General features: G+C 44.0%; 1 protein-coding gene across 1 annotated transcript in view; it reads right to left on the reverse strand.

Annotated features, from left to right (window-relative positions):
• Positions 1 to 20,699, reverse strand: part of LOC311233838 (solute carrier organic anion transporter family member 5A1-like) — a 131,206-nt gene that overhangs the window by 19,147 nt on the left and 91,360 nt on the right. Inside the window, exons 6-7 of the mRNA XM_084320877.1 lie at positions 10,384 to 10,543; positions 2,832 to 3,079 (exon numbers count right to left, since the gene is read on the reverse strand). Coding sequence (XP_084177003.1) covers positions 2,832 to 3,079; positions 10,384 to 10,543 — 408 coding nt within the window. The remainder of the gene's footprint in view (positions 1 to 2,831; positions 3,080 to 10,383; positions 10,544 to 20,699) is intronic.

A 20,699-nucleotide genomic window follows, 5' to 3' on the forward strand; every position in this document is an offset into this window, starting at 1 on the left:
GCGGCGCGGCCGCCCTCCGGCCATCAAAACCTCAGACCGCCCTCCAGGGTCTACTGGTTCCACCATGACGCAGGGTTTCCCCCTGGCCGTTAAGTCCTCAGACCACCCTCTGGTGGTAACTGGTCCCGTCGCTACACAGACTCTGGACACCCGAAGCCGCTTCGGCAGGATTTTACGGGGTCCTCAACGGCTCATGCTGCCAGTTCTTGTGAATTCTGGGGGGGGGGGGCATGTGGGGGACAATAATGGACAATAGAATTCACATTCATATTCTGTCACCTCCATGTTCAATGTTATGCACAGGGTGTGGTTAGAGGGCATTGACGTTATGTAGTCACACGGGTTGACGTGATGACGTATTAGTTTGTATTAAAGAAGTGGGAAGTAAACATGAGACGTTACGTGTATTGCATCTAGGGATGGGTACCGAATTCGGTACTTTGGAGGTACCGAACCGAAACATGTCGGTACTACCGAGTATCGAATCAAGTGAGAAACCGGAAAAAAATAAAAAAAAATATATTTATTATTATTTTTTTATTACTTTTTTAACTTTTTTTTTTTACTTTTTTCTTTTCATGTCAACGTTCACACGCACAATATATGCTTACCTAGGATTTGACTTGATTCAACAACAAAGCAGTCGGAGCAATGGCAAGCCGAAAACTGTCGAAATTGTAGTTATTTGAAGTTTGGATTTTTTTTTTACGACTGAGGTAGGTAAATTAAATTTCTTGAGACTAAAGTAACGAAAAAAGGTACCGTTGGGTACCGGTATCGATTCACAGGTACCGGTATGTGAAAGGTACCCATCCCTAATTGCATCTAAACAACCGTCTGGCAGTCTGTTTGTTCCGCACTCCTACACCACGCTGTTTTGGGGCTCTGCAATGAATCCGATCCTCTCGGGTGACTTGTCTGAGAAGTAAAATGAGGAAGCTGGATTCCCCCCCCCCCCCCCCCCATGTGTTTCATTCAATCCATTCCAAAGGGGTGCAGTACAACAGGGAGAGACGATAGGTGGCGGTATTTTCCTAATGGAGCTCAGAGAGAGTTTGCAGCACTAACGCGAGACTAGATTGATGAAATATGAATTCAAATCGCTAATAAAAAAAAAGCGAGATTTATCGTCGCTGGCACTCAACGGTCGGCATGAACTAACGATAAATCTCGTCGCTGGCACTCAATGTGTTAAGCTGAACTATTTTTTTTATAATTTTTTTACTTACAAACAAACAACACTTATAAAATACCTACAATGACATCAATAACACAACAGTACATCAACATGGGCCCCTTGAATTTGGCTGCGTTCAGCCTCCCAGACCCCCATGAGAGGGACTCCCCCCTCCCGCCATCCGCCCCTAGAAACCAGGCTCCCCCACATCCCAGGTCCGTCCCACGTGGGACCGAGCACTCAGCGACACGGGTCCCTTGAATTTAATTGGGCCAGGTTCAGTGGAGGGGCGAGGGGTGGTACTCCCCCCCCCCCACCGAGCCAAGCCCGCTACCTCCCATGTCACCAAGCCCCCAACACGCACAACGAACCCACAACCCACGAGACCCCACTCTCCCGGGTCAAACCGCGGAAACGATGGTCCCCCCCCTCGACATTCCCCCCCCTGAGCTAAGCCCGTAGAACTCCCCCATATCCCAGGCCGATGCGTGCAGAGCCGGGCCCCCAGCGACACGGGTCCCTTGAATTAATTGGGCCAGGCCCAGCAGAGGAGAGGGACAGATTCTCCCCCCCACCAAGCCAAGCCCGCTACCTCCCATGCCACCGAGAGCCCCACCCCACGCCCACCGACCCCACAACATACAGGACCCCACTGGGCCAAGCTCAGCCGCTCTGACCCCCACAAGAGAAACCCCTCCCTCCCGCCCTCCTCCCCGAGCAACAGAGCATCCCCATAACCTGGTCCACCATGCGCAGAGCCCAGCACCCAGAGCCCCCACCCGCCCCAAGCCCAGTTCTGTTCTGCAGCTGCTCACCCGCTCCTCGCCAAACCGGAAGCCTAAGCTGAACTCTTACCCAGTTATGATCTGTATGATTAAAGCAACAGTGTCTCATTTGCAACCTTATACAGCAATGGTGCTCAACCCTTTTCTTAGCAAGGACCCCCGTTTGATGAGATGTTGTCCCAGGGACTCCCCTTTTTATAAGATATCTGTTGCTAGAAACGAGGTAGTCCAGAATTATACTTACTGTGTAAAAGAGAAAAAGAGAGTGAAACCTATAAACTGAAAAGCCACTCTTATACCTTTTCTCATTGTGCTACAGTAACTTCTAGTGAAGAAAATAGCAGTCAAACAAAACCCCGGTTTTGCTGGGGTCCCCCTGGGAACCCCTCTAGGACGCCTAGGGCTACCCCGGACGAGTCTATTCGAAAGGCAACCGGTTCATGCTTCCGCGTTCGCGTTTTGCGCTCTGATTGGCCACTGCCGTTTCTGGTCGCACCAATCGTGTGATGGCAAGTTCTTTCGCCGGTTAAGCTTAGGCACTCTTTCGAAGTTGGTTAAGGTTAGAGTTTGTCTTAGAGCAGGGCGATAGAACGCCAGCCCTGATTCCAAACTCTAACCTTAACCAACTTCGAAAGAGTCGCCTAAGCTTAACCAGTGATAAACTAGGCGTTAGGTAGTTTGCTGCTGGTCGAGGCGGAAATGGGCGCGTCACGCGATTGGCCGTACATGTCACATGACCAGAAACGTCAGTGGCCAATCAGATTCGCAAAACGCATGAACCGGTTGCCTTTCAAATAGACGCACCCCGGACCACACTTTTTGAGAACCTCTGTTTTAATTAGCACGTTGTCTTGGCTTGGTGAAGGTACCTGAGGGTGACGATTATAGCAGAGGGCTGGGCGCAGGCAGTGATGAGCGTGACGATGAAGAGGAAGATGAGGAAGGGGATGAGGGTGCTGCAGGTGCGGTCACACTTCCCAGACACCGCATGGCCGTTCTCGTTCAGGTAGGTCTTGACGATGACGAGCTGCAGCTGGTTGCTGCCCTGGCCGCCGGAGGACACAGGCGTGATGACCTGCCGGCTTTGGACGCAGGCGCAGTCAGAGTAGTTACGGGTCTGCAAGGAGTGAGAGACAGGGAGTGAGACACAGTGAGAGACAGTACGGATGGGTTACTACTGAGTAACGATTACATTTTTTTTTAAGTCCGATGACATCAACGTTTCATTTACCGCAAAACGAAACCTCTGAAGTGTGCCGCATGTTCACTCGCACAATACAAGCTTAACTAGCATTTGACTTGATTCAACAACAACAAAGCAGTCGGGGCAATGGCAAGCCGAAAACGTTGCAAGCTACAAAGCTAGATGCAGACAACGCTCGCTGCAATATTATATATATATTAACAAATTGTTCTAAATAAATAATAATGATAATAAATAATTTTTTTTTTTTGTATTTTATTTTTTTATTCTTTTTTAAAACAAACATATAAACAAACATGACAACACACGATAAGATATACAAGCATTAATTGTCAGGGCACATGAGATCACATTTTGGTTAGTTGTTTTATATAAGATATACCCATAATACCTGTTATCTAAAAAAAAAACCCTACATACGTATGCTCAGCTCGAAACCCCCCCTCCCGGACCCCACCTTGAGAAGTACCTCCACTATCCCTCGCACCTAACCAGACACTACCATTATAAGCTAGCTTTTATTCTCTCCACCACTTCTAACCACATTGACATTTTGGATTCATTGAGACCCAGAATTCTTGCTGTAGATATTTCATGGTAAATTACATCGAGATATGTAAGAAACCAAACTTTACGGCACATTTTTTCCGGTTGAAACCAGCGTGATGCGATCAGCTTTTTGGCTACTGTGATACCCGATAAAACCAATCTCTTTAGCTGTGGATTCACTGCAAACTCAAAAACATCATTCAACAGCAATACCGAGGGGTGTACAGGTATATTCCAAGATACGAGTTTTGATATTTGTTGGGTCACATCTTTCCAGAATGCCTTAACTGGTGAGCAGTCCCAATACATGTGCATAAATGTCCCTTCGTCCCCATTTGTACATTGGGTGCATTTGGAATCTTGTTTGAGCCCCATTCGGCACAGTCTTATAGGAGTCAAGTATGTCCTGTGAATATAGTTAAGATTGATTTGTTGATGATCCGGGTTCCTTGATGTAAGTCGGACATTTGCCCAGGCTCCTTGCCAATCAAAGTCATTTTCCAGGTCTGGTATATCCCTCCTCCAGACAGAGTCAAGTTGGAGGGTTTCATACGAGGACGTTAGTAATTGATGATAAAATTCTGAAACAAAACCTCTCGATGTCTCTCTTGAGTAGAAGAATTTGTGGTATCTGTGGTGTTCAATTGGTCTGTCTAATGGAACACCGTGAGACTTCAAACATAGCTCTAACTGTTTGTGAAAAAGCCATGTGGACTTGGTGAGATTAAATTTTTTGCGTATTTCTTTATCACTACAAAAACCCTGTTTGTTAAAAATATCCCCTAATGAGTGTATGCCTTGCTTTTCCCATATAGGGAATCTTATAGGTCGTTTTCCAATTAAGAGAGCATTGTTATTGAATAAGGGAGTATGGTTGTGCCATTCTTGTGGGATAGGATTTTTTTTTTGTGATTCACGCCATATCCGGATCGCATGAGTAATTATGGGGCCAAATTTTCGTTCACAGTGCTTGATTGGTAGTTTAGTGTGTGCTATGTCCTTCAGTCTATGTGGGGCTACTATGTTTTCTTCTATTTTCCTCCAAGAGGAAAACCATGTTGTCAATGGACTTAATGAGTACGCCTTAAAATATAGGAAAAAATCTGGAAATGCCATGCCACCATCTGCTTTATTTCTCTGTGCGGTGGATCTTTTTATACGTGGTGGTTTGTTATTCCAAATAAATTTGTATGTGGAGGAGTGTAATCTTTTCCAGTAACCCTCTGGAGGGGGTAACGGTAGCATTGAACAGAAGAAGTTGATTTTAGGTAGTACATCCATCTTAACTATTGATATCCGTGCTTGTACTGTGTTCTTAAGTTTTGCCCATCTATCAAGGTCGTCTTTGATTTTGTTTTGGATTTTTGTGTAGTTGTGCTTCACCGTTTGTCTTATGGTAGGGAATATTTCCACTCCCAAGCATCTGAAATGTTTTACCATCGGTATCTGTCCTGGGAGGGTTGTATCTTTTTTTGCAGGGGTGTTAAGTGGAAGGAAAGCCGACTTCGGCCAATTTATCTTAAATCCCGATAAATCACCAAAGTCCTCAATCAACTTGAGCAGATGAGGCAATGTGGTGTTGGGGTTTTTCATGAACAATATTACATCGTCCGCATATAAACAAATTTTTTGTTGTGTGCCCTTGATTACGATAGGTTCTATGGATTGGGATTGTCTTATATATTGTGCTAACGGCTCTAATGATAGATTGAACAGACCGGGACTAAGAGGGCAACCTTGTCTGGCTGAGCGCGATACCGGAAAGATATCGGAGATGATTGTGCCTGTTATAATCATGGCCGATGGGTCTTTGTATAATACTTTAATCATATCGATGAATCCTTTTCCTAACCCCATCCTTTCTAGCACTGCCCACAGATACGACCATTCCAGCCTGTCAAAGGCCTTCATAGCATCCAGGGACAGTATCGCCTTAGGTATGGTATCCTCTTTGTCGGCATCAAGTACGTGCAGTATACGTCTTATGTTCTCAGTGATCAGGCGGCCTCCTATGAAGCCAGTTTGGTCCGGGTGAACTAAAGACGTCATATGCTTTTGTAATCTGATGGCTAATACCTTAGAGTACAGTTTGATATCTGTTCCGAGGAGGCTTACAGGTCTATAACTACCGCACTCGTTGGGGTCTTTGTCTTTTTTAAGGAGGACTGTTATGAGTGCAATATTGTCGGTTTTATGGAAGTTCCCCTCTTTGACTGAGTATAAGATCATATTTAGTAATAATGGGCCAATTATGTCCCAACAAGAAAGGTACATTTCTGATGGGAAACCGTCTCTTCCTGGAGCCTTACCACTTTTCATTGCGGTTATGGCCATCTTGAGTTCCTCTAGTGTGATCGGTATTTCTAACTGTTTAGCGTCATCCTCTGAAAGTTTAGGGAGAATAATTTGATTAAGAAATGTGTCCATTTTGTTTTGATCGAAGGTCATTTCTGATTTATATAAATCGGAGTAGAATACTTTGAATGTATCGTTTATTTTTACCGGATCTGTTACAAGTACTTGTTGTGCTCTAATGGTAGTTATATCTGCAAATGTTGCATTAATTCTTAATCGCATGGCTAATAGGTGGCTGGGTTTGGAACCATGAGAGTACTGCTGTTGTCTTGTGCTGCGTATTTGTATTTCCGATTGTTGTCTGTATATGTCATTGATCTCTATTTTTAGTACGTTAACTTGATTTTCTAGTCGAGTTGAGTTGTTGTATTTCAGAGAATTAAATAACGTTGAGTAAAGCGTTTCCAGCTCCTCCAGTTTTGTGTTTTGATTCTTGCGCATTTTGGAGGAAAAGCTATCCGTGAAGTCTTTGATCATTCCCTTTACCGACATCCATATTATTCTGGGGTCTTGCACCGAGTTTACATTCTCCCGTTGGAATACTATAAGAGCTTCTTTGAGTTGTGTAATGAATTCCTTGTTGTTAAGCAGCAACGAGTTAAATCGCCATCTTGGGGCTCGGGAGGATAGTATACCAAATGTACCTTTAAGGAGTAAATAACAGTGATCTGATAGTGCGTTGGGTATCATTTCCACTTCATAATTATCAAATAGTTTCTGTGATGCAAGGACATAATCTATTCTGGATAGTGTCTTATGTCTCGCAGATCGACAAGAGTACTTTCGGGTCGTGGGGTTAAGTAACCGCCATAAGTCCTTTACACCTGTAATCTTTGACCAATCCTTTAATGCCTTCGATGAATTCTTTTGTTCGCTGGAAAAGGCGAGGTAAGATTTGTCTATCCTTGGGTTCCAGATGGCATTAAAATCCGCTCCTATTATAAATGAGTAATCGGGAATGTCTAACATTGCATTGGTTAGTGTAGTGAAGAAATCTTCTTCGTACAAATTTGGGGCGTATACCGCTATCAACGCTATTTTCCTGTTCTTATGTTCAATCTTAGCTATAGTTATCCGACCTTCTACATCAGACCATACTCCCTTTAGTACAATATTCAACTTACGTTTAACGACTATTGCTACACCCCGAGTTCTCGTACCAATAGAGGAGTGACTGATATTATGGTATATGTTGTCCGCTAATTTACCTATGTCTTTCCCTAGAATGTGTGTTTCGCTTAGCAGAGCAATGTCCACATGTTCTTTTTTCATCAGTGTGAGCACGCTTTTGCGTTTAAGTTGGTTATTTATTCCCCCGGTGTTCCATATCATTATATTCAAACTAGCCATAGTCTATACATGTTGCATTGTAATTTTTGGTAATGCTTCTAGAGTGCGAGGCAATACTAGATATACATCCCACTAGTGAGGTCCCGTTGAGAGCCGAGCTTAAAAACATACATATATACAAATAAAAATCCCCTACCCTTCCCTCCCACCGAGAGTCGTACAGGATTGTGTTCCATGAACACAACCTTTGCGTATGACTCTCTCCCTTGCACCACCGGATATCCCAGAATGATCCAATTATCCTTAACATTCCTATGTATACCATAGGATCTAACACTCTAAATTCTACCATAAGTAGAATGTCGACTGTGGCTTGGCCACTTACCCGTAAAAAATAAATAAATAAAAATTTAAATGAGATAAACTAAAAATAAAGACCAAAAATAAGCTTCAATTGTCATGCCTTAATCACTTACATTTTATATGAACTTGTAATTTATAGTAATTTATAGTAACCCATGAATAATATGAAGGTATTGAACTGAAGAGAGAGCCTCAATAAATCAGAGAGAGCGGATGAAAAAGAAAGAAAAAAAAAAACAAGTAAAAGGAAGAGAACATTAACTTAGATCTTAAAAGAGCATTGCTATGCTTAAACATCTAAAGTATTAATTGGAGAAGTAGTGAAATTATTTCCCATTAATAAAAAAACAATTTTTAAATACGTATATGCAGCATTTCCCCCGACCGGGGTGGGCGATGATCGTTGTGTAGAGTGATCTTTCAGCCGGCCGGCTATGATGGCTCTGTGGTTTGCCTCTAGATAGCTGTTGATTATTCCCCCGAGGGGCTTCTGGTAGAATGAATGACCACGTATTGCTGATATTCCAGAATGTTCCATATATCAAAGAATGCTTCGATGTTCTAGATTATTCCAATATGTCATTTTTACATTGTCTGAATGTTCCAGTATGTTCTGGAGTGTTCCAATCTTAAATCCAATATGTCCGCAATAATATACACGTCGGGGAAAGTATTCAAAAACTCTGAGCACGTAGGTCTCTCTGTCCCAAATCCTTGATTATTAAAGGTTGTACTATATGGTGACCTTGCATAACTGAGATTTAAAAGGCCATTTATACATTAATCTGCTCCTGTTCAGACAGGAATTTGGCTGCCTCTTCAGGCGATTTGAGGAGAAATTTTGCTCCTTGTTTGTCGACGGCGCGAAGTATTGCAGGGTATATTAGTAGGGGTCTGTATTTCCCCAGATATAGTTGAGACATCACCGTCTTGAACTTGGCACGCAGTTCCACTACCTCACGACAATGATCTTCAAAGCAGTGTATTGGTACCTCCATGTGTTTCAGATTGCCTTTCATCCTGCGAATTCCACGCATAATCATTTCTTTTATTCTGACTTGGCGCAGTACAACTAATATCACTCTGGGCTTAGCGTTGCTGTCACTGGAGCGGGGTCCCAATCTGAAGCTCTCATCCACCTCCGGTATTTTAGGAAGGATTCCTGTTCCCAAGATTTTCTGTAATTCTGTGGCAAACTCTTCAGGGTTTTCACATTTCACTGATTCGTCCAGACCGACAATGCGAATATTCAGCCTGCGTTTTTGATATTCCATCTCGAATATTTTGGCTTTCTGTTCTTTATTGATTCGCGTGAGCTCCTCCGTTATTCCGCTGAGCTCCGTCTTGATTTCATTGTAGTTCCCCTTCATCTCGGCAGTTAGGTTAACTGTGTTAGCGTCTACTTCTTTGTAGATGTGAGTGAATTTGATTTCGTGGGCTTCCACTACTTTCTCCAGAGCCTCGGTGCGTTTATTCTGTGCTTCGGCGTCCGCTCTCAGCGCATCGATTTTGCCTTCAATAGATTCTTTAATAGCATCTACTTTTTGGGTTATTATCTTCTGTGATTCTGTGATCATTTCCTCCATTCTCTTCTCCATTGTCTTCCCCATTTCTTCCATTTTCCGGATGATATGTTCGGTGTCTGCGGAGGTCTTTGATGGGGTTGAACTTGAAGCGGCCTCTGTCGAGTCAATACTTTCTGCTGCCCGCTGTACGTATCCTGGGTTACGTAGCGGGATCTCTTCGACTAGTTTTTGGTCTTTCCCTAGGTTTTTCCTTGATGGCATCTCGATTCTTTTGGTCAATATAGTTAGTTGATAGTCTCAGTTGATATATGCGTCAAGTTTTAAACGCATTAATGGTATATAATTATGATTTTAAAACGAAAAAAAAAATAACGGGTGAGCAGCTGTGTCACATGCGACCTACTCCATTCCACAGCTAAACCGGAAGATCGATAATAAATAATTTGAAGTTTGGATTTAAATATTTATTTTTTCAACTGAGATAGGTAGATAAAATCTTTAGAGACTAAAGTACAGAAAAAAGGTATAGTCTGATACCGGTATCGATTCACAGGTACCGGTACCGGTTCAAATGTGAACGGTACCCAACCCTAACTCTCAGGGTAAAATATACTATATTCTATATATCTATATACATGGGCGGCTGGGTGGCGCAGCGGTCTAAGCGCTCGTCACCAACACGTGAGACAACGGTATCGAATCCGGCTGTCAGCGTTGCCTCCGGCTTGGGCCGGCCGTCATACTGACTCAATTGGCAGAGTCAGCGGGAGGGGAGTCGATGGGTGGTAATCTGGTCGTTGTAAACTCCTACAGGTCGGTCAGGGCGCTTGCACAGCAAGGACAGGAGATGTCGAGGGTAGTGTGAGCTCTCACACGTTACACCTCGCCAATGAGAGTCCGCGCTGGCAGGTGAAAAGAAGTGGCTGGCTGACTCCGCATGTATCGGAGGAGACATGTGATAGATTCTTCAACCTTCCCTACGACTGACCAGTGGGGGGCACATGCGAGCAACGATCAAGACAGGGGAGGGGGGAATTGGCATGACTAAATTGGGATGGGAGAAAAAACTGAAAAAGAAGGTGAAAAAGTGGATAAAAGAATATATATATCTATATACATGTAGAGACGTCTCACCCCAGTGCTGTCGTTGGCCACGGCGCTGCAGCCGGCCAGGCAGGGGTTAAAGTAGGTGATGCCGTCAGAACCACACACTGGAGCGTACTCATGGATCTTACAGCCACAGTTCACGTTACAGCCACCGGTCAAGTTCCTCTGGGTCATCGTCAGTGTGGGGCTGGAGAGGAGAGGGGGGGGGGGGAGGGAGGAGAGAGAGAGAGAGAGAGAGAGAGACACAGCCAAGTGTTAATACAGCTGTTATATGTAGCTAGCGTAGCCAAGTGTTAATATACTGTACAGTACAACTGTGATATGTAGCTACTAGCATAGCCCAGTGTTAATATGGCTGAGAGAAAGACAGGAACCAGTAGAGAAGCAGATCCTGAGACGAAAGTGGGGATGGATAGACCACACTTTGAGGAAACCGGCAACCAGTACTACACACCAGGCCCTGACTTGGAATCCCCAGGGGAAGCAGAAGAGGGCGGCCTAAGAACACCTGGAGGTGGGACACTGAGGCAGAGCTCAAGAGACAAGGAACCAGCTGGGGGGAGGCAGAAAGGACAGCCCAAAGCCGTGTTGGATGGAGAATAGTCGTAGATGGCCTATGCTCCATTGGGAGCGATGGGCCTAAGTAAGTAAGTAAGTGTGATATGTAGCTAGCGTAGCTCAGTGTTAATATACAGCTGTGATATGTAGCTAGCGTAGCCCAGTGTTAATATACAGTGGCAATATGTAGCTAGCGTAGCTCAGTGTTACAGCCAGGGGACCAGCAAGGGTTTAGTGCCACTACTCCCCCATGTTTCTCAGACATAGATTTGTTTGTGGCAGCCCGCCACAATATCCCCACCGGAAATACCAGAATTCTTTTTCCAGCACTGCGTGTCTGGTATTAACACATTGGTTGCCAGCTGGATATGACGATTTATCCCTTGGATGCCAGCACGTTAATCAATGGGAGGATGAGCACATTTGCGAGCGATTAAACTATATCTTAAATTATGGCTATGTGTCTAATACACCCGTCGCTTATCAATGACTTGCTTGCAGTCAACATGTACGAAACGGATAGTTTTCTCATCAGTACATTTCCGTTTTAAACCGTTTTGAATACGAGTATAGTTTGAGATTTCTAGTAATTCCAGAGAAATCCGCGATAATTGCCCTTTACTGGAATACACAAAACACGTTGTCATTTTCCGGCTGATTTATGAATAGTTTTCAAATAAACGCTAGATTATCGAGAGTATTTGTGTTCTTATGCACAATACAAAAGCGGGCTGAAAAATAATTTATTCGTGCCACGCTCAGCACCTAACGCCACACACACGCACACACGTTGTGAACGCTGTGAAAAACAACTCTGATTAACCCAAAACTGGTAACATAGATTCCTTACCTCAGATCAGATGTTCTGCAAAAAGATGAATCCAATTCCTGATCGCCATTCCAAATATTGATCGCGTTTATTGATCCAACGTTATAGTCCGAAACGCATAATTGAAAGCTGCTCCGAGCCTCGCCAGTGAATCTGGTAACAAACACTGCTTGCCAGAGATGGGGAAACCCTGGACCGGAGTTTTTTCTCTGATGCACTTTTTCACTCAATCCAATCCAATGATGTGCATTATCTTCCGGGAGACGACAGGTGGCGGTATTTGCCCTTTTCGAGCTCAGAGCCATTCCAAATGATAACGTCAGGCTGGACGGATGAAAAATTAATAGATATCGCTAATAAAAGAAATAACGATTAAATAACGAGAAATCTCGTTATTGGCAACCAACGTGTTAATGATGTGTCTTGTTACCCAGTAGTGTAAGGTATGTTGTTTTTTTTTATCATTTTTTTTTTATTATTATTCACATGAAACAAAACACATTAAACACAATCACAATACATAGAACTAGGGTTGGGCACCGAAAACCGGTTCTATTAGGAACCGGTTCCTAACTTCCGGTTCTGGAAAAAAAAATAAAAATAAATCTCCTTCGAAATAAGCTGTGACCTGTTTTGACCTGCACCTCAAAGAATCGGAATCGAGAATCGTTTAGAACAGGAATCGATATGGAGAATCGGAATCGGAACCGGAATCGTTCAAATCCAAACGATGCCCAACCCTACATAGAACTCCACAAGAAAATAACAAAAACAATAATAATACAGAATAACAATTTATACAGACAAAGAGAAAAGAAAACAGAGTTCAACCTTCTAATTTCTAAATCCAAGGGGTACTATCTAATAAATGGTCTTTCCCAGTGTTCAGCCCCGATTCCCGGCCGTGTGACCTTATATTAATAAAATGTACATCTCCAATTCACCACAAGGACCACTTTTTGAGAACACGACCCGAAAACAGAGCAATGAACCTTCATGAAAAAACAAAAACCTGTAGAGGTGTTCCATAGACTCACAGAGACCGTGTAAAAGTGACCAAACAGTGAAGAAAGTTAAATAGCTGCCCCCCCATTAAATCCCCAGCTAAACTCAAGAGGACAAGACAAAAGACAAGACAGACAAAACATTTCCTCCTCCCCCTCCCAAGAGACCGCCGGACCCCCCCGATCAAGCACCCCAACCCCGCTCAGCCGCACACGGCGGTCCTTACCTTCTCAGCTGCTGCGAACCACAGGTCAATGCCAGCCTGTCCTACCCCAATCACCCGCGCCGTGGATATCTCAAGATAAATCACATCCAATAGTGTTAGGGACCAGTTAATCACTGTAAGCTTCTCAGGCTCCTTCCATCTCATTGCTATTAGCTTCTTCGCTGCTGTGACACCCGCTAGGACAACCCTTTTTAGTTGAACGGACGCAGGTAGTGTCGTTATATCGTTCAGGAGTAGCGTAACAGCTGTGAATGGGATAGTTAAGCCACACAGGTCTGAAAGTTTGTCCGTTATTGACCTCCAGAAGCGGGCCACTGGTGGGCAATCCCAATACATATGCATATAAGTGCCAGTGGCCTTTTGAGAGCACAAAGTGCACCGAGAGTCGGTTATCAGTCCCATAGCAAATAGCTTCCTAGGTGTAAGATAGGTCCTATGAATATAATAAAAATTAATTTGCTGGTGATAGGGGTTGCGGGAAGATAATGCCACATTTGCCCAAACATCATCCCAGTCAAACTCGGGGTCCAACTCCGGGATATCCACACGCCAGATTGTATCCAATGATACATTTTTATACGTGGATTGAATTAAGAGCGTATAAAAGTCTGAGACAAACCCTCTGGATGTCGTCCTGTCCACTATGAGCCTGAGGAAGGGGTGTGGGTGCAAAGCTTGAGCCCACGGCACGCCATGCGCCCTCAGTGCTGACCTTAGTTGAAGGTAAAGAAAGAAGGACTCGCCGGGAAGATCATAAAATTATCTTAAGTCCTGAAACGCACGGAGGCCGTTCTTATCATAAATATCCTCCAGAGTATGCACTCCCCTCCTTTGCCATTGAGGAATATTAACCGGCTTGTGCCCAACAAGTAATTGCTGGTTATTAAAAATTGGAGAGTCCAGGTGCCATGGGCATTTAACCCCACACGACCTCTGTACATTACGCCACGTTTGGATCACGTGAGTTATGATCGGTCCATACCTCAGCCGGCATTTCGAAATAGAGACAGTGGAGTACACTACATCCTGCAATCTTAGCGGTGAGACCGCCGCCGCTTCTAAGGAGCGCCACGATATAGCCTCTACAGGGTCTAGCCAGCACATCAGAGGTCTCAGTGAAAAGGACCAGAAATAAAGCTTAAAATCAGGGATTGCGAGGCCCCCATCTTGTTTTCTATGTTGAGTAGTAGCCCTTTTGATTCTCGGGCGTTTGTTATTCCAGATAAACTTAGATACCATTGATTGTACCTTGCGCCAGTGGTCTATTGGAGGGGGCAGGGGGAGCATTGAGCTAACAAAATGTATCCTAGGCAGGACGTTCATTTTGATTATGGAAGCCCGGGCTTGTAAGGAGTTAGGAAGGGGCAACCACCTGTCTAGATCCTGGCGTATTTTATCATAAGTACCCGTGAAGTTGTACTTAGTAGTTTGGTTCAGCGTGGGGAATATCTCTATGCCCAAGTATTTAAAATGTTCTACTATGGGATATCAGCTGGTAGTCGTACCGCCTTGGCCAGCTCATTAAGAGGTAGGCAGGCTGATTTGTCCCAGTTAATCTTAAAGCCTGACATTTTACCAAAGTCGTCGATTATTCTCAATAATTTTGTGGCCGACCGGGAGGGGTCGTCCATGACAATCAGGTCATCCGCATAGAGAGCAATTTTGTGTGGAGTATTATTGACCATTATTAGATTATGTCCTCCGATTGCCTAATAAATTGGGCCAAAGGTTCGAGGGAAAGCGCGAACAGTCCTGGGCTCAGAGGACAACCCTGTCTAGAAGATCTGGAGACTGGAAAGAGTGTGGAACAGTTTTTGCCTGTCAGTATCATCGCAGACGGCGAGGCATACAGGACTTTAATCATATGAATAAAACTCTTCCCAAGACCCATGACCTCAAGTACCTTCCACAGGTATGACCACTCAAGTCTGTCAAACGCCTTCATGGCATCCAAAGACAGAACTGTGGACGGAGTTGTATTGTCTTTACTGTTATCGATTACATGCAACAGCCTCCTAAGATTATCTGTAGCCAGACGCCCCGGGATAAAACCAGTTTGATCGCAGTGTACCAATACCGTCATAAATCTCTGCAGGCGGCGGGCCAGCACCTTGGCAAACACTTTTAAATCGGCCCCGAGAAGACACAAGGGCCTATAGCTACCACAATCATTGGGATCTTTGTCCTTCTTGAGAAGTAAGGAAATCAACGCCATGTTGACATCTCTTGAGAACTCCCCTTGCTCGATAGCATAATTGATCATATCGAGCATCAATGGACCCAGTTGGTCCCAAAAAGCTAAATACACCTCGGGTCGAATACCATCCCAGCCTGGTGCCTTGCCCCTCTGCATTTCAGCAATCGTCTCCCTCAACTCCATAAGAGTGATCGGTTTCCCCAGTTCCTTGGCCTCTTCCTCAGAAATGTGGGGTATCTCAAGCCCGCCAAAGAACGATTCAAATTTAGAGTCGTCGAGATTAACCTCTGAGCTATATAACTGCGAGTAAAACTCTTTAAAAGTGTCGTTGATCCTTTTCGAATCAGTAGTGATTGTACCCTGTCGCGTCTTGATTGAGGGGATATCCGAGAAATGATCATTCAAGCGTATTTTCATTGCCAATAGATGGCTAGGCCTGGAGCCGTGAAAGTAGTAATTTTGCCTTGTCCTATGTATCAAGAACTCAGACTGTTGTTGAAGTATGGAGTTTATTTCCTTCTTGACTATCTTACGTTGTGTGTTTAGTCGATCACTATAGTTAGTTTGCAAAGATGCGTATAGATCCGCATATAATGTTTCCAGTCCTTCTAGTTTTTTTGACCAGGATTTACGTAAGTTGGAGGCGAAAAGTGTGACATGACCCCTGATAAATCCTTTCAATGCGTTCCATAGGACCCTGGGGTCATCGACCGTGCCAACATTGATCTGCAAGAATTCAGCTAGTTTACTCCTGAACTCAGAGCAGAAATCATCGTTCTTTAATAAGGTTGAGTTAAAACGCCACCTGGGAGCTCTCGTGGAGAGCCTGCCAAAGGTTGCCACAAGGAAAATCCCCTTGTGGTCCGAGAGAGCCAGGGGAACCAATGAGACGTCGAAACTATCAAACAAATTAGGGGATGCGAATGCATAGTCTATTCGAGAGAAGGTTTTGTGTCTGGCAGACAGGTGAGAGTAATCCTTGAGGGTGGGATTGGATAAGCGCCATAGGTCTGCGAGCCCAGTGTCCTGGGCCCACATCCTGAGGGCCTTAGAGGACCGTTTTTGGTCGCTTGTTTCAGAGGATCCGGACCCATCCATCTCCGCATCCCAGCACGCATTAAAATCGCCACCCACAATGAGAGCGTATCCAGTAAGTTCCAACATATTCTTCGTGATTGTATTATAGAACGCTGAATCAAATGTGTTAGGGGCATACAATGCTATTATTGCCATCTTCCTATGAGAGAACTCAACTTTTGCTATAGTAATTCTTCCCTCCGTGTCCGACCACACATCCAGGACTTTGATATCAAGGTTACGTCTTGTAACTATGACGACTCCTTTCGTCTTATCATCGGCTGAGGATGAGGAGATAACGTGATATTGTCGATTTGCTAGCCTTGACACATCACCCACCAATAAATGCGTCTCACTAAGGAGAGCAATGTTAATATTTCTTCTCTTCAATAACCAAAGGACACTGGCACGCTTGTGTGGGGCGTTAAGACCTCCTGCGTTCCAAATTAAGATATTCAGTTTAGCCATGGTCGAGTTTGTCTAAATGCGTAGAGAACATACCAGTGCAGCCAGGCTGAGTACAGAGGCGCTGATCCAGGCGGGCCCAGACGGTCAATCCCAGGAGTTCAGAGGAGGAACAATTACACACATATAAGACAACAGCACATAAAACACATAAAAATACCACCCCAGTTACAACCCCCCCTCCTTCTACTCTAAACCCTAACCCACCCGTCCTATTATAAGCCCTCCTATACCCACTCTCCAATCCCCACCCTATGCCCCATCCACTAAGGATGGTCATCTTCCTATCATTTCCCTATAGAGTCATGGATCCAATAAGACGCTCCCCACTCCGACCCCCCTCTAGATAAACCCCTGATTAAACCCCCACTAGTCCAATAAACACAAATAATAATAAAAATAAAATTCAATAAAGATATCGGTCGAAAACCACCTGAGCCTTGGCCCTAACATGAGATAACCATAATGGAAAAAATAGCCATTATTATATAATAACTCAACATCACACCTGCAACCATCTATTTCCGAGTCTGCGCTTCAACGTTGCAATGTTATAGCACAAATGGACAGTGATGGGAATAACGGCACTATAAGTAACTTCGTTACTAACGGCGTTTGTTTTTTCAGTAACGAGTAATCTAACGGATTACTCTTCCAATCTTAATAACGTCGTTACCGTTACTACAAAAAAATGCGGCGCATTACTATGAATGAACCTGTTTCTTTCATCAGACATATCTCTGCGCCGAGAGGCAATAATAATGTTCTTCCTTGTTTAGTGGACAGTGCGCGAGCCAAGCATACATGCTGACGATTGGCTGAGGTTGAATACAATGTCATGGTAAGCCAATCAGAGGTGGAGGTGGGCGGGTGTCTAAAGCATCCAGAGTCTGACACACAGCGCGACAAGACAAGCGATCACTGATCAGTGATCAGTCAGCATGAGAGCGCGGTCCGTGTAGTGTACGTTTTGAGCTCAAAAACGAATCCAACGAACAACACAAGCGACTCAGTCAACATGAGACCGCGGGTCCATGAGCGTTTTGTGTTACTCTTTGCAGCGCAGGGCACTGAGTGGCCCTACTGCAGTGCTGACAGCCTTATCAACAGTGCTGCACTTCCTGGTTTAATAGGCTTCAGGTGCTCAGAGATATAATATATCTGTATGTCATGCATGTCTTAAATGTAATGATTAGATTAGTTTAGATGATTCGATTAGATTCTTATATCTGTATGTTGTGTATGTCATTGATTGATTGATTGAAAAGTTTATTAACAGATTGCAGAATGGGTACAGTACTGTACAGTACAGCTCAATACATACAATTGTTAAGGGGATGCAGACCAGAGAAAGACTTTCGTCATAAATGTCATGAATTGAAAATGGGGGACCCTGATGTAAACAAGACGAAACTCTTTCTCTGGTCTGCATCCCCTTAACAATTGTGTGTATTGAGCCGTACTGTATTGTACCCATTCTGAAATCTGTTAATTAAAATGTTCAATCAATCAGTATATATTTGTTATTTATTTTTGGCATAGTGCTTAACAAGCATAATTTAATGTTGCCCAGTTGTGGCCTGTTGAGGGGCAATACATATCAAAAGTTCCAAAACATCTATTCTGTTTGTATTTGTATGATCCACTATATAAACATAGTAATTATAATATCTACATAGCCTACATGGCATTTGATTGAGAGGCTAGTCTCACTTTGTCCCACAGCAACATTAAAATAGTTTAGATTTGTGTATGTTGTTTATGTAAAAAAAAAATCTTGAAAGTAACGCAATAGTTACTTTCTGAAGTAACTAGTTACTTTTATAATTTGTAACTGAGTAAGTAATTTAGTTACTTTTTGGAAGAAGTAACTAGTAACTGTAACTAGTTACTTTTTTAAAGTAACTTGCCCAACACTGCAAATGGATAAAGGAAAATTCAAAACAAAATTTTATTAAAGCATACCAGCCGATAGTCTAAGGCAGGATCGGGTCACAGGTAAATTGTGCAAAATTGTGCAAACAGATGTCATTTAAACAACGACAATAATAAGAAAGGGAAAAAAGGGGGTTATGGTCAAAGTGCACACCTGTAACAGTCCCTCTGATCAGGCACAACGGCTGAAATGACATAACCTATGTAAGAATAGAATTAAACACATTCATTAATCCGGGGATGGTAATAGGCAATACCTGACACAACCTGTTATCATATATTGTTTCAATAAAGATATCGGTCAAAAACCACCGTGAGCCTTGGCCCTAACATGAGATAACTATAATGGAAAAGGAAAAAAAAAAGTCATTATTATATAACAACTCAACATCAACCCTGCAACCATCTATTTCCGAGTCTGCGCATCAACGTCGCAATGTAATAGTACAAATGGATAAAAGAAAATTCAAAACAAAATTAAATTAGAGCATACCAGCATATAGTCTAAGGTAGGATCGGGTTCCAGGTAAATTGTGCAAACAAATGTCATTTAAACAACGATAATAAGAGGAAGGGGAAAAGGGGGTTATGGTCAAAGTGTACACCTGTAAGTTCCCCTCTGATCAGGCACCACGGCTGGAATGACATAACCTATGTAAGAATAGAATTAAACACATTCATTAACCCGGGGATGGTAAAAAGCAATACCTGACACAACCTGTTATCATATCTTGTTTATATATATATTCAACCGATCTTCTCCTACCGGAGCCCAACGCTCAAAACAGCCTGGATATAAAAATAACAGCATACAAGAAGTTAGTTAAGGACCCGATCACAGTTGAATTGTGCAAGCCGATTACACTTAAACAGCAACAACAACCAAAGTGCGTAAATAATAACGGGTCTCGAATGTCTCAGCGCAGACGATAGACGCAGCCCGCTAGCTAGCCCGAGGCTAGCGCGTAAGCTAGTGATGAATCCGGATAGCACGTTAGTCTATTATGTACATTGTTCAGCTAGCTCGTTAGCTTCCAAAGAGGCGATACACAAGTACGACCATGAGGTCAGCTTTAGCAAGTAACAGAAGTCATTGGGAAGCCCCGCTAGTTGGATGGGCAGTGGGCAGTTAGCATGTCTGGGCATGACAGCAAGTGTTTGTGAATAGCCGGCCCTAACAATGTATTCAGGCCCACATCGCCACGTCACTCACCCGATATAGTTATCAAGCTACATTCTCGGGTATCCCCTCGAGATATTCCTTCGCTTTATCCAACGACCAAAATGAACGCCGACCATCGACCTTATCCAACACAGATAATTTCGCGGGAGCGAATAGTGTGGGCCTCAGGCCTAGTTTCTAAAGCCTGGACAAGACCACTTTGTATTCGCCTCTCTGTGCTTGAACCTCCGGTGTAAAGTCTTCGAAAATGGCCACTTTGTGATCGCCAAGCCTCAGATTACCCCTTCTGGCACGAGCCGACCGCATGATGAGTTCCCTCTGCTGAAGCCTGTTCAGCTTGACGATGATGGGCCTCGGCTCTTTGTTCACAACAGGAGTGGACCTGCCCGCTCTGTAGGCCGACTCACAGACCGGAGGCGAGGGGAGGACGTCATTTCCCAGTATTTTTTGCAGCAATTCCGGCATGGTCTCAGAGAGACGGCCTTCCCTGCTGCCCTCCGGTACTCCAACAATCCTGATGTTGTAGCGTCTCTCCCGGGACTTTATTTCCTCAATTACCGACTGTAGTTTGGTAACTTCAGCCTGCCTAGCCAGCAGGGAGGACTCGAGATCCACCATCTTCTCGCCCTGTAATGATACCTCCGTCGTTAGCGCAGCTAGCTCGATAGTATTAGCCAAGGAGACAGCGTGCAGCGACTCCATCTTGTCTATCAGCGGGACGAGCGCCAGCCTTATTTCCTCTGATATCTCTCGATGAAGGTTGACACAAAAATCCGCCAGCACTTTCTTTTGTGCTTCAGCGGAGCGTGTCTCAGACTCTGCATGTAGCTTGGTCATGACCAAGAGCACAGCTTCGCTTATCTCACCG

This window comes from Notolepis coatsorum (genome assembly GCF_963971535.1).
Source record: "Notolepis coatsorum genome assembly, chromosome: 8".
NCBI lineage: Eukaryota > Metazoa > Chordata > Actinopteri > Aulopiformes > Paralepididae > Notolepis > Notolepis coatsorum.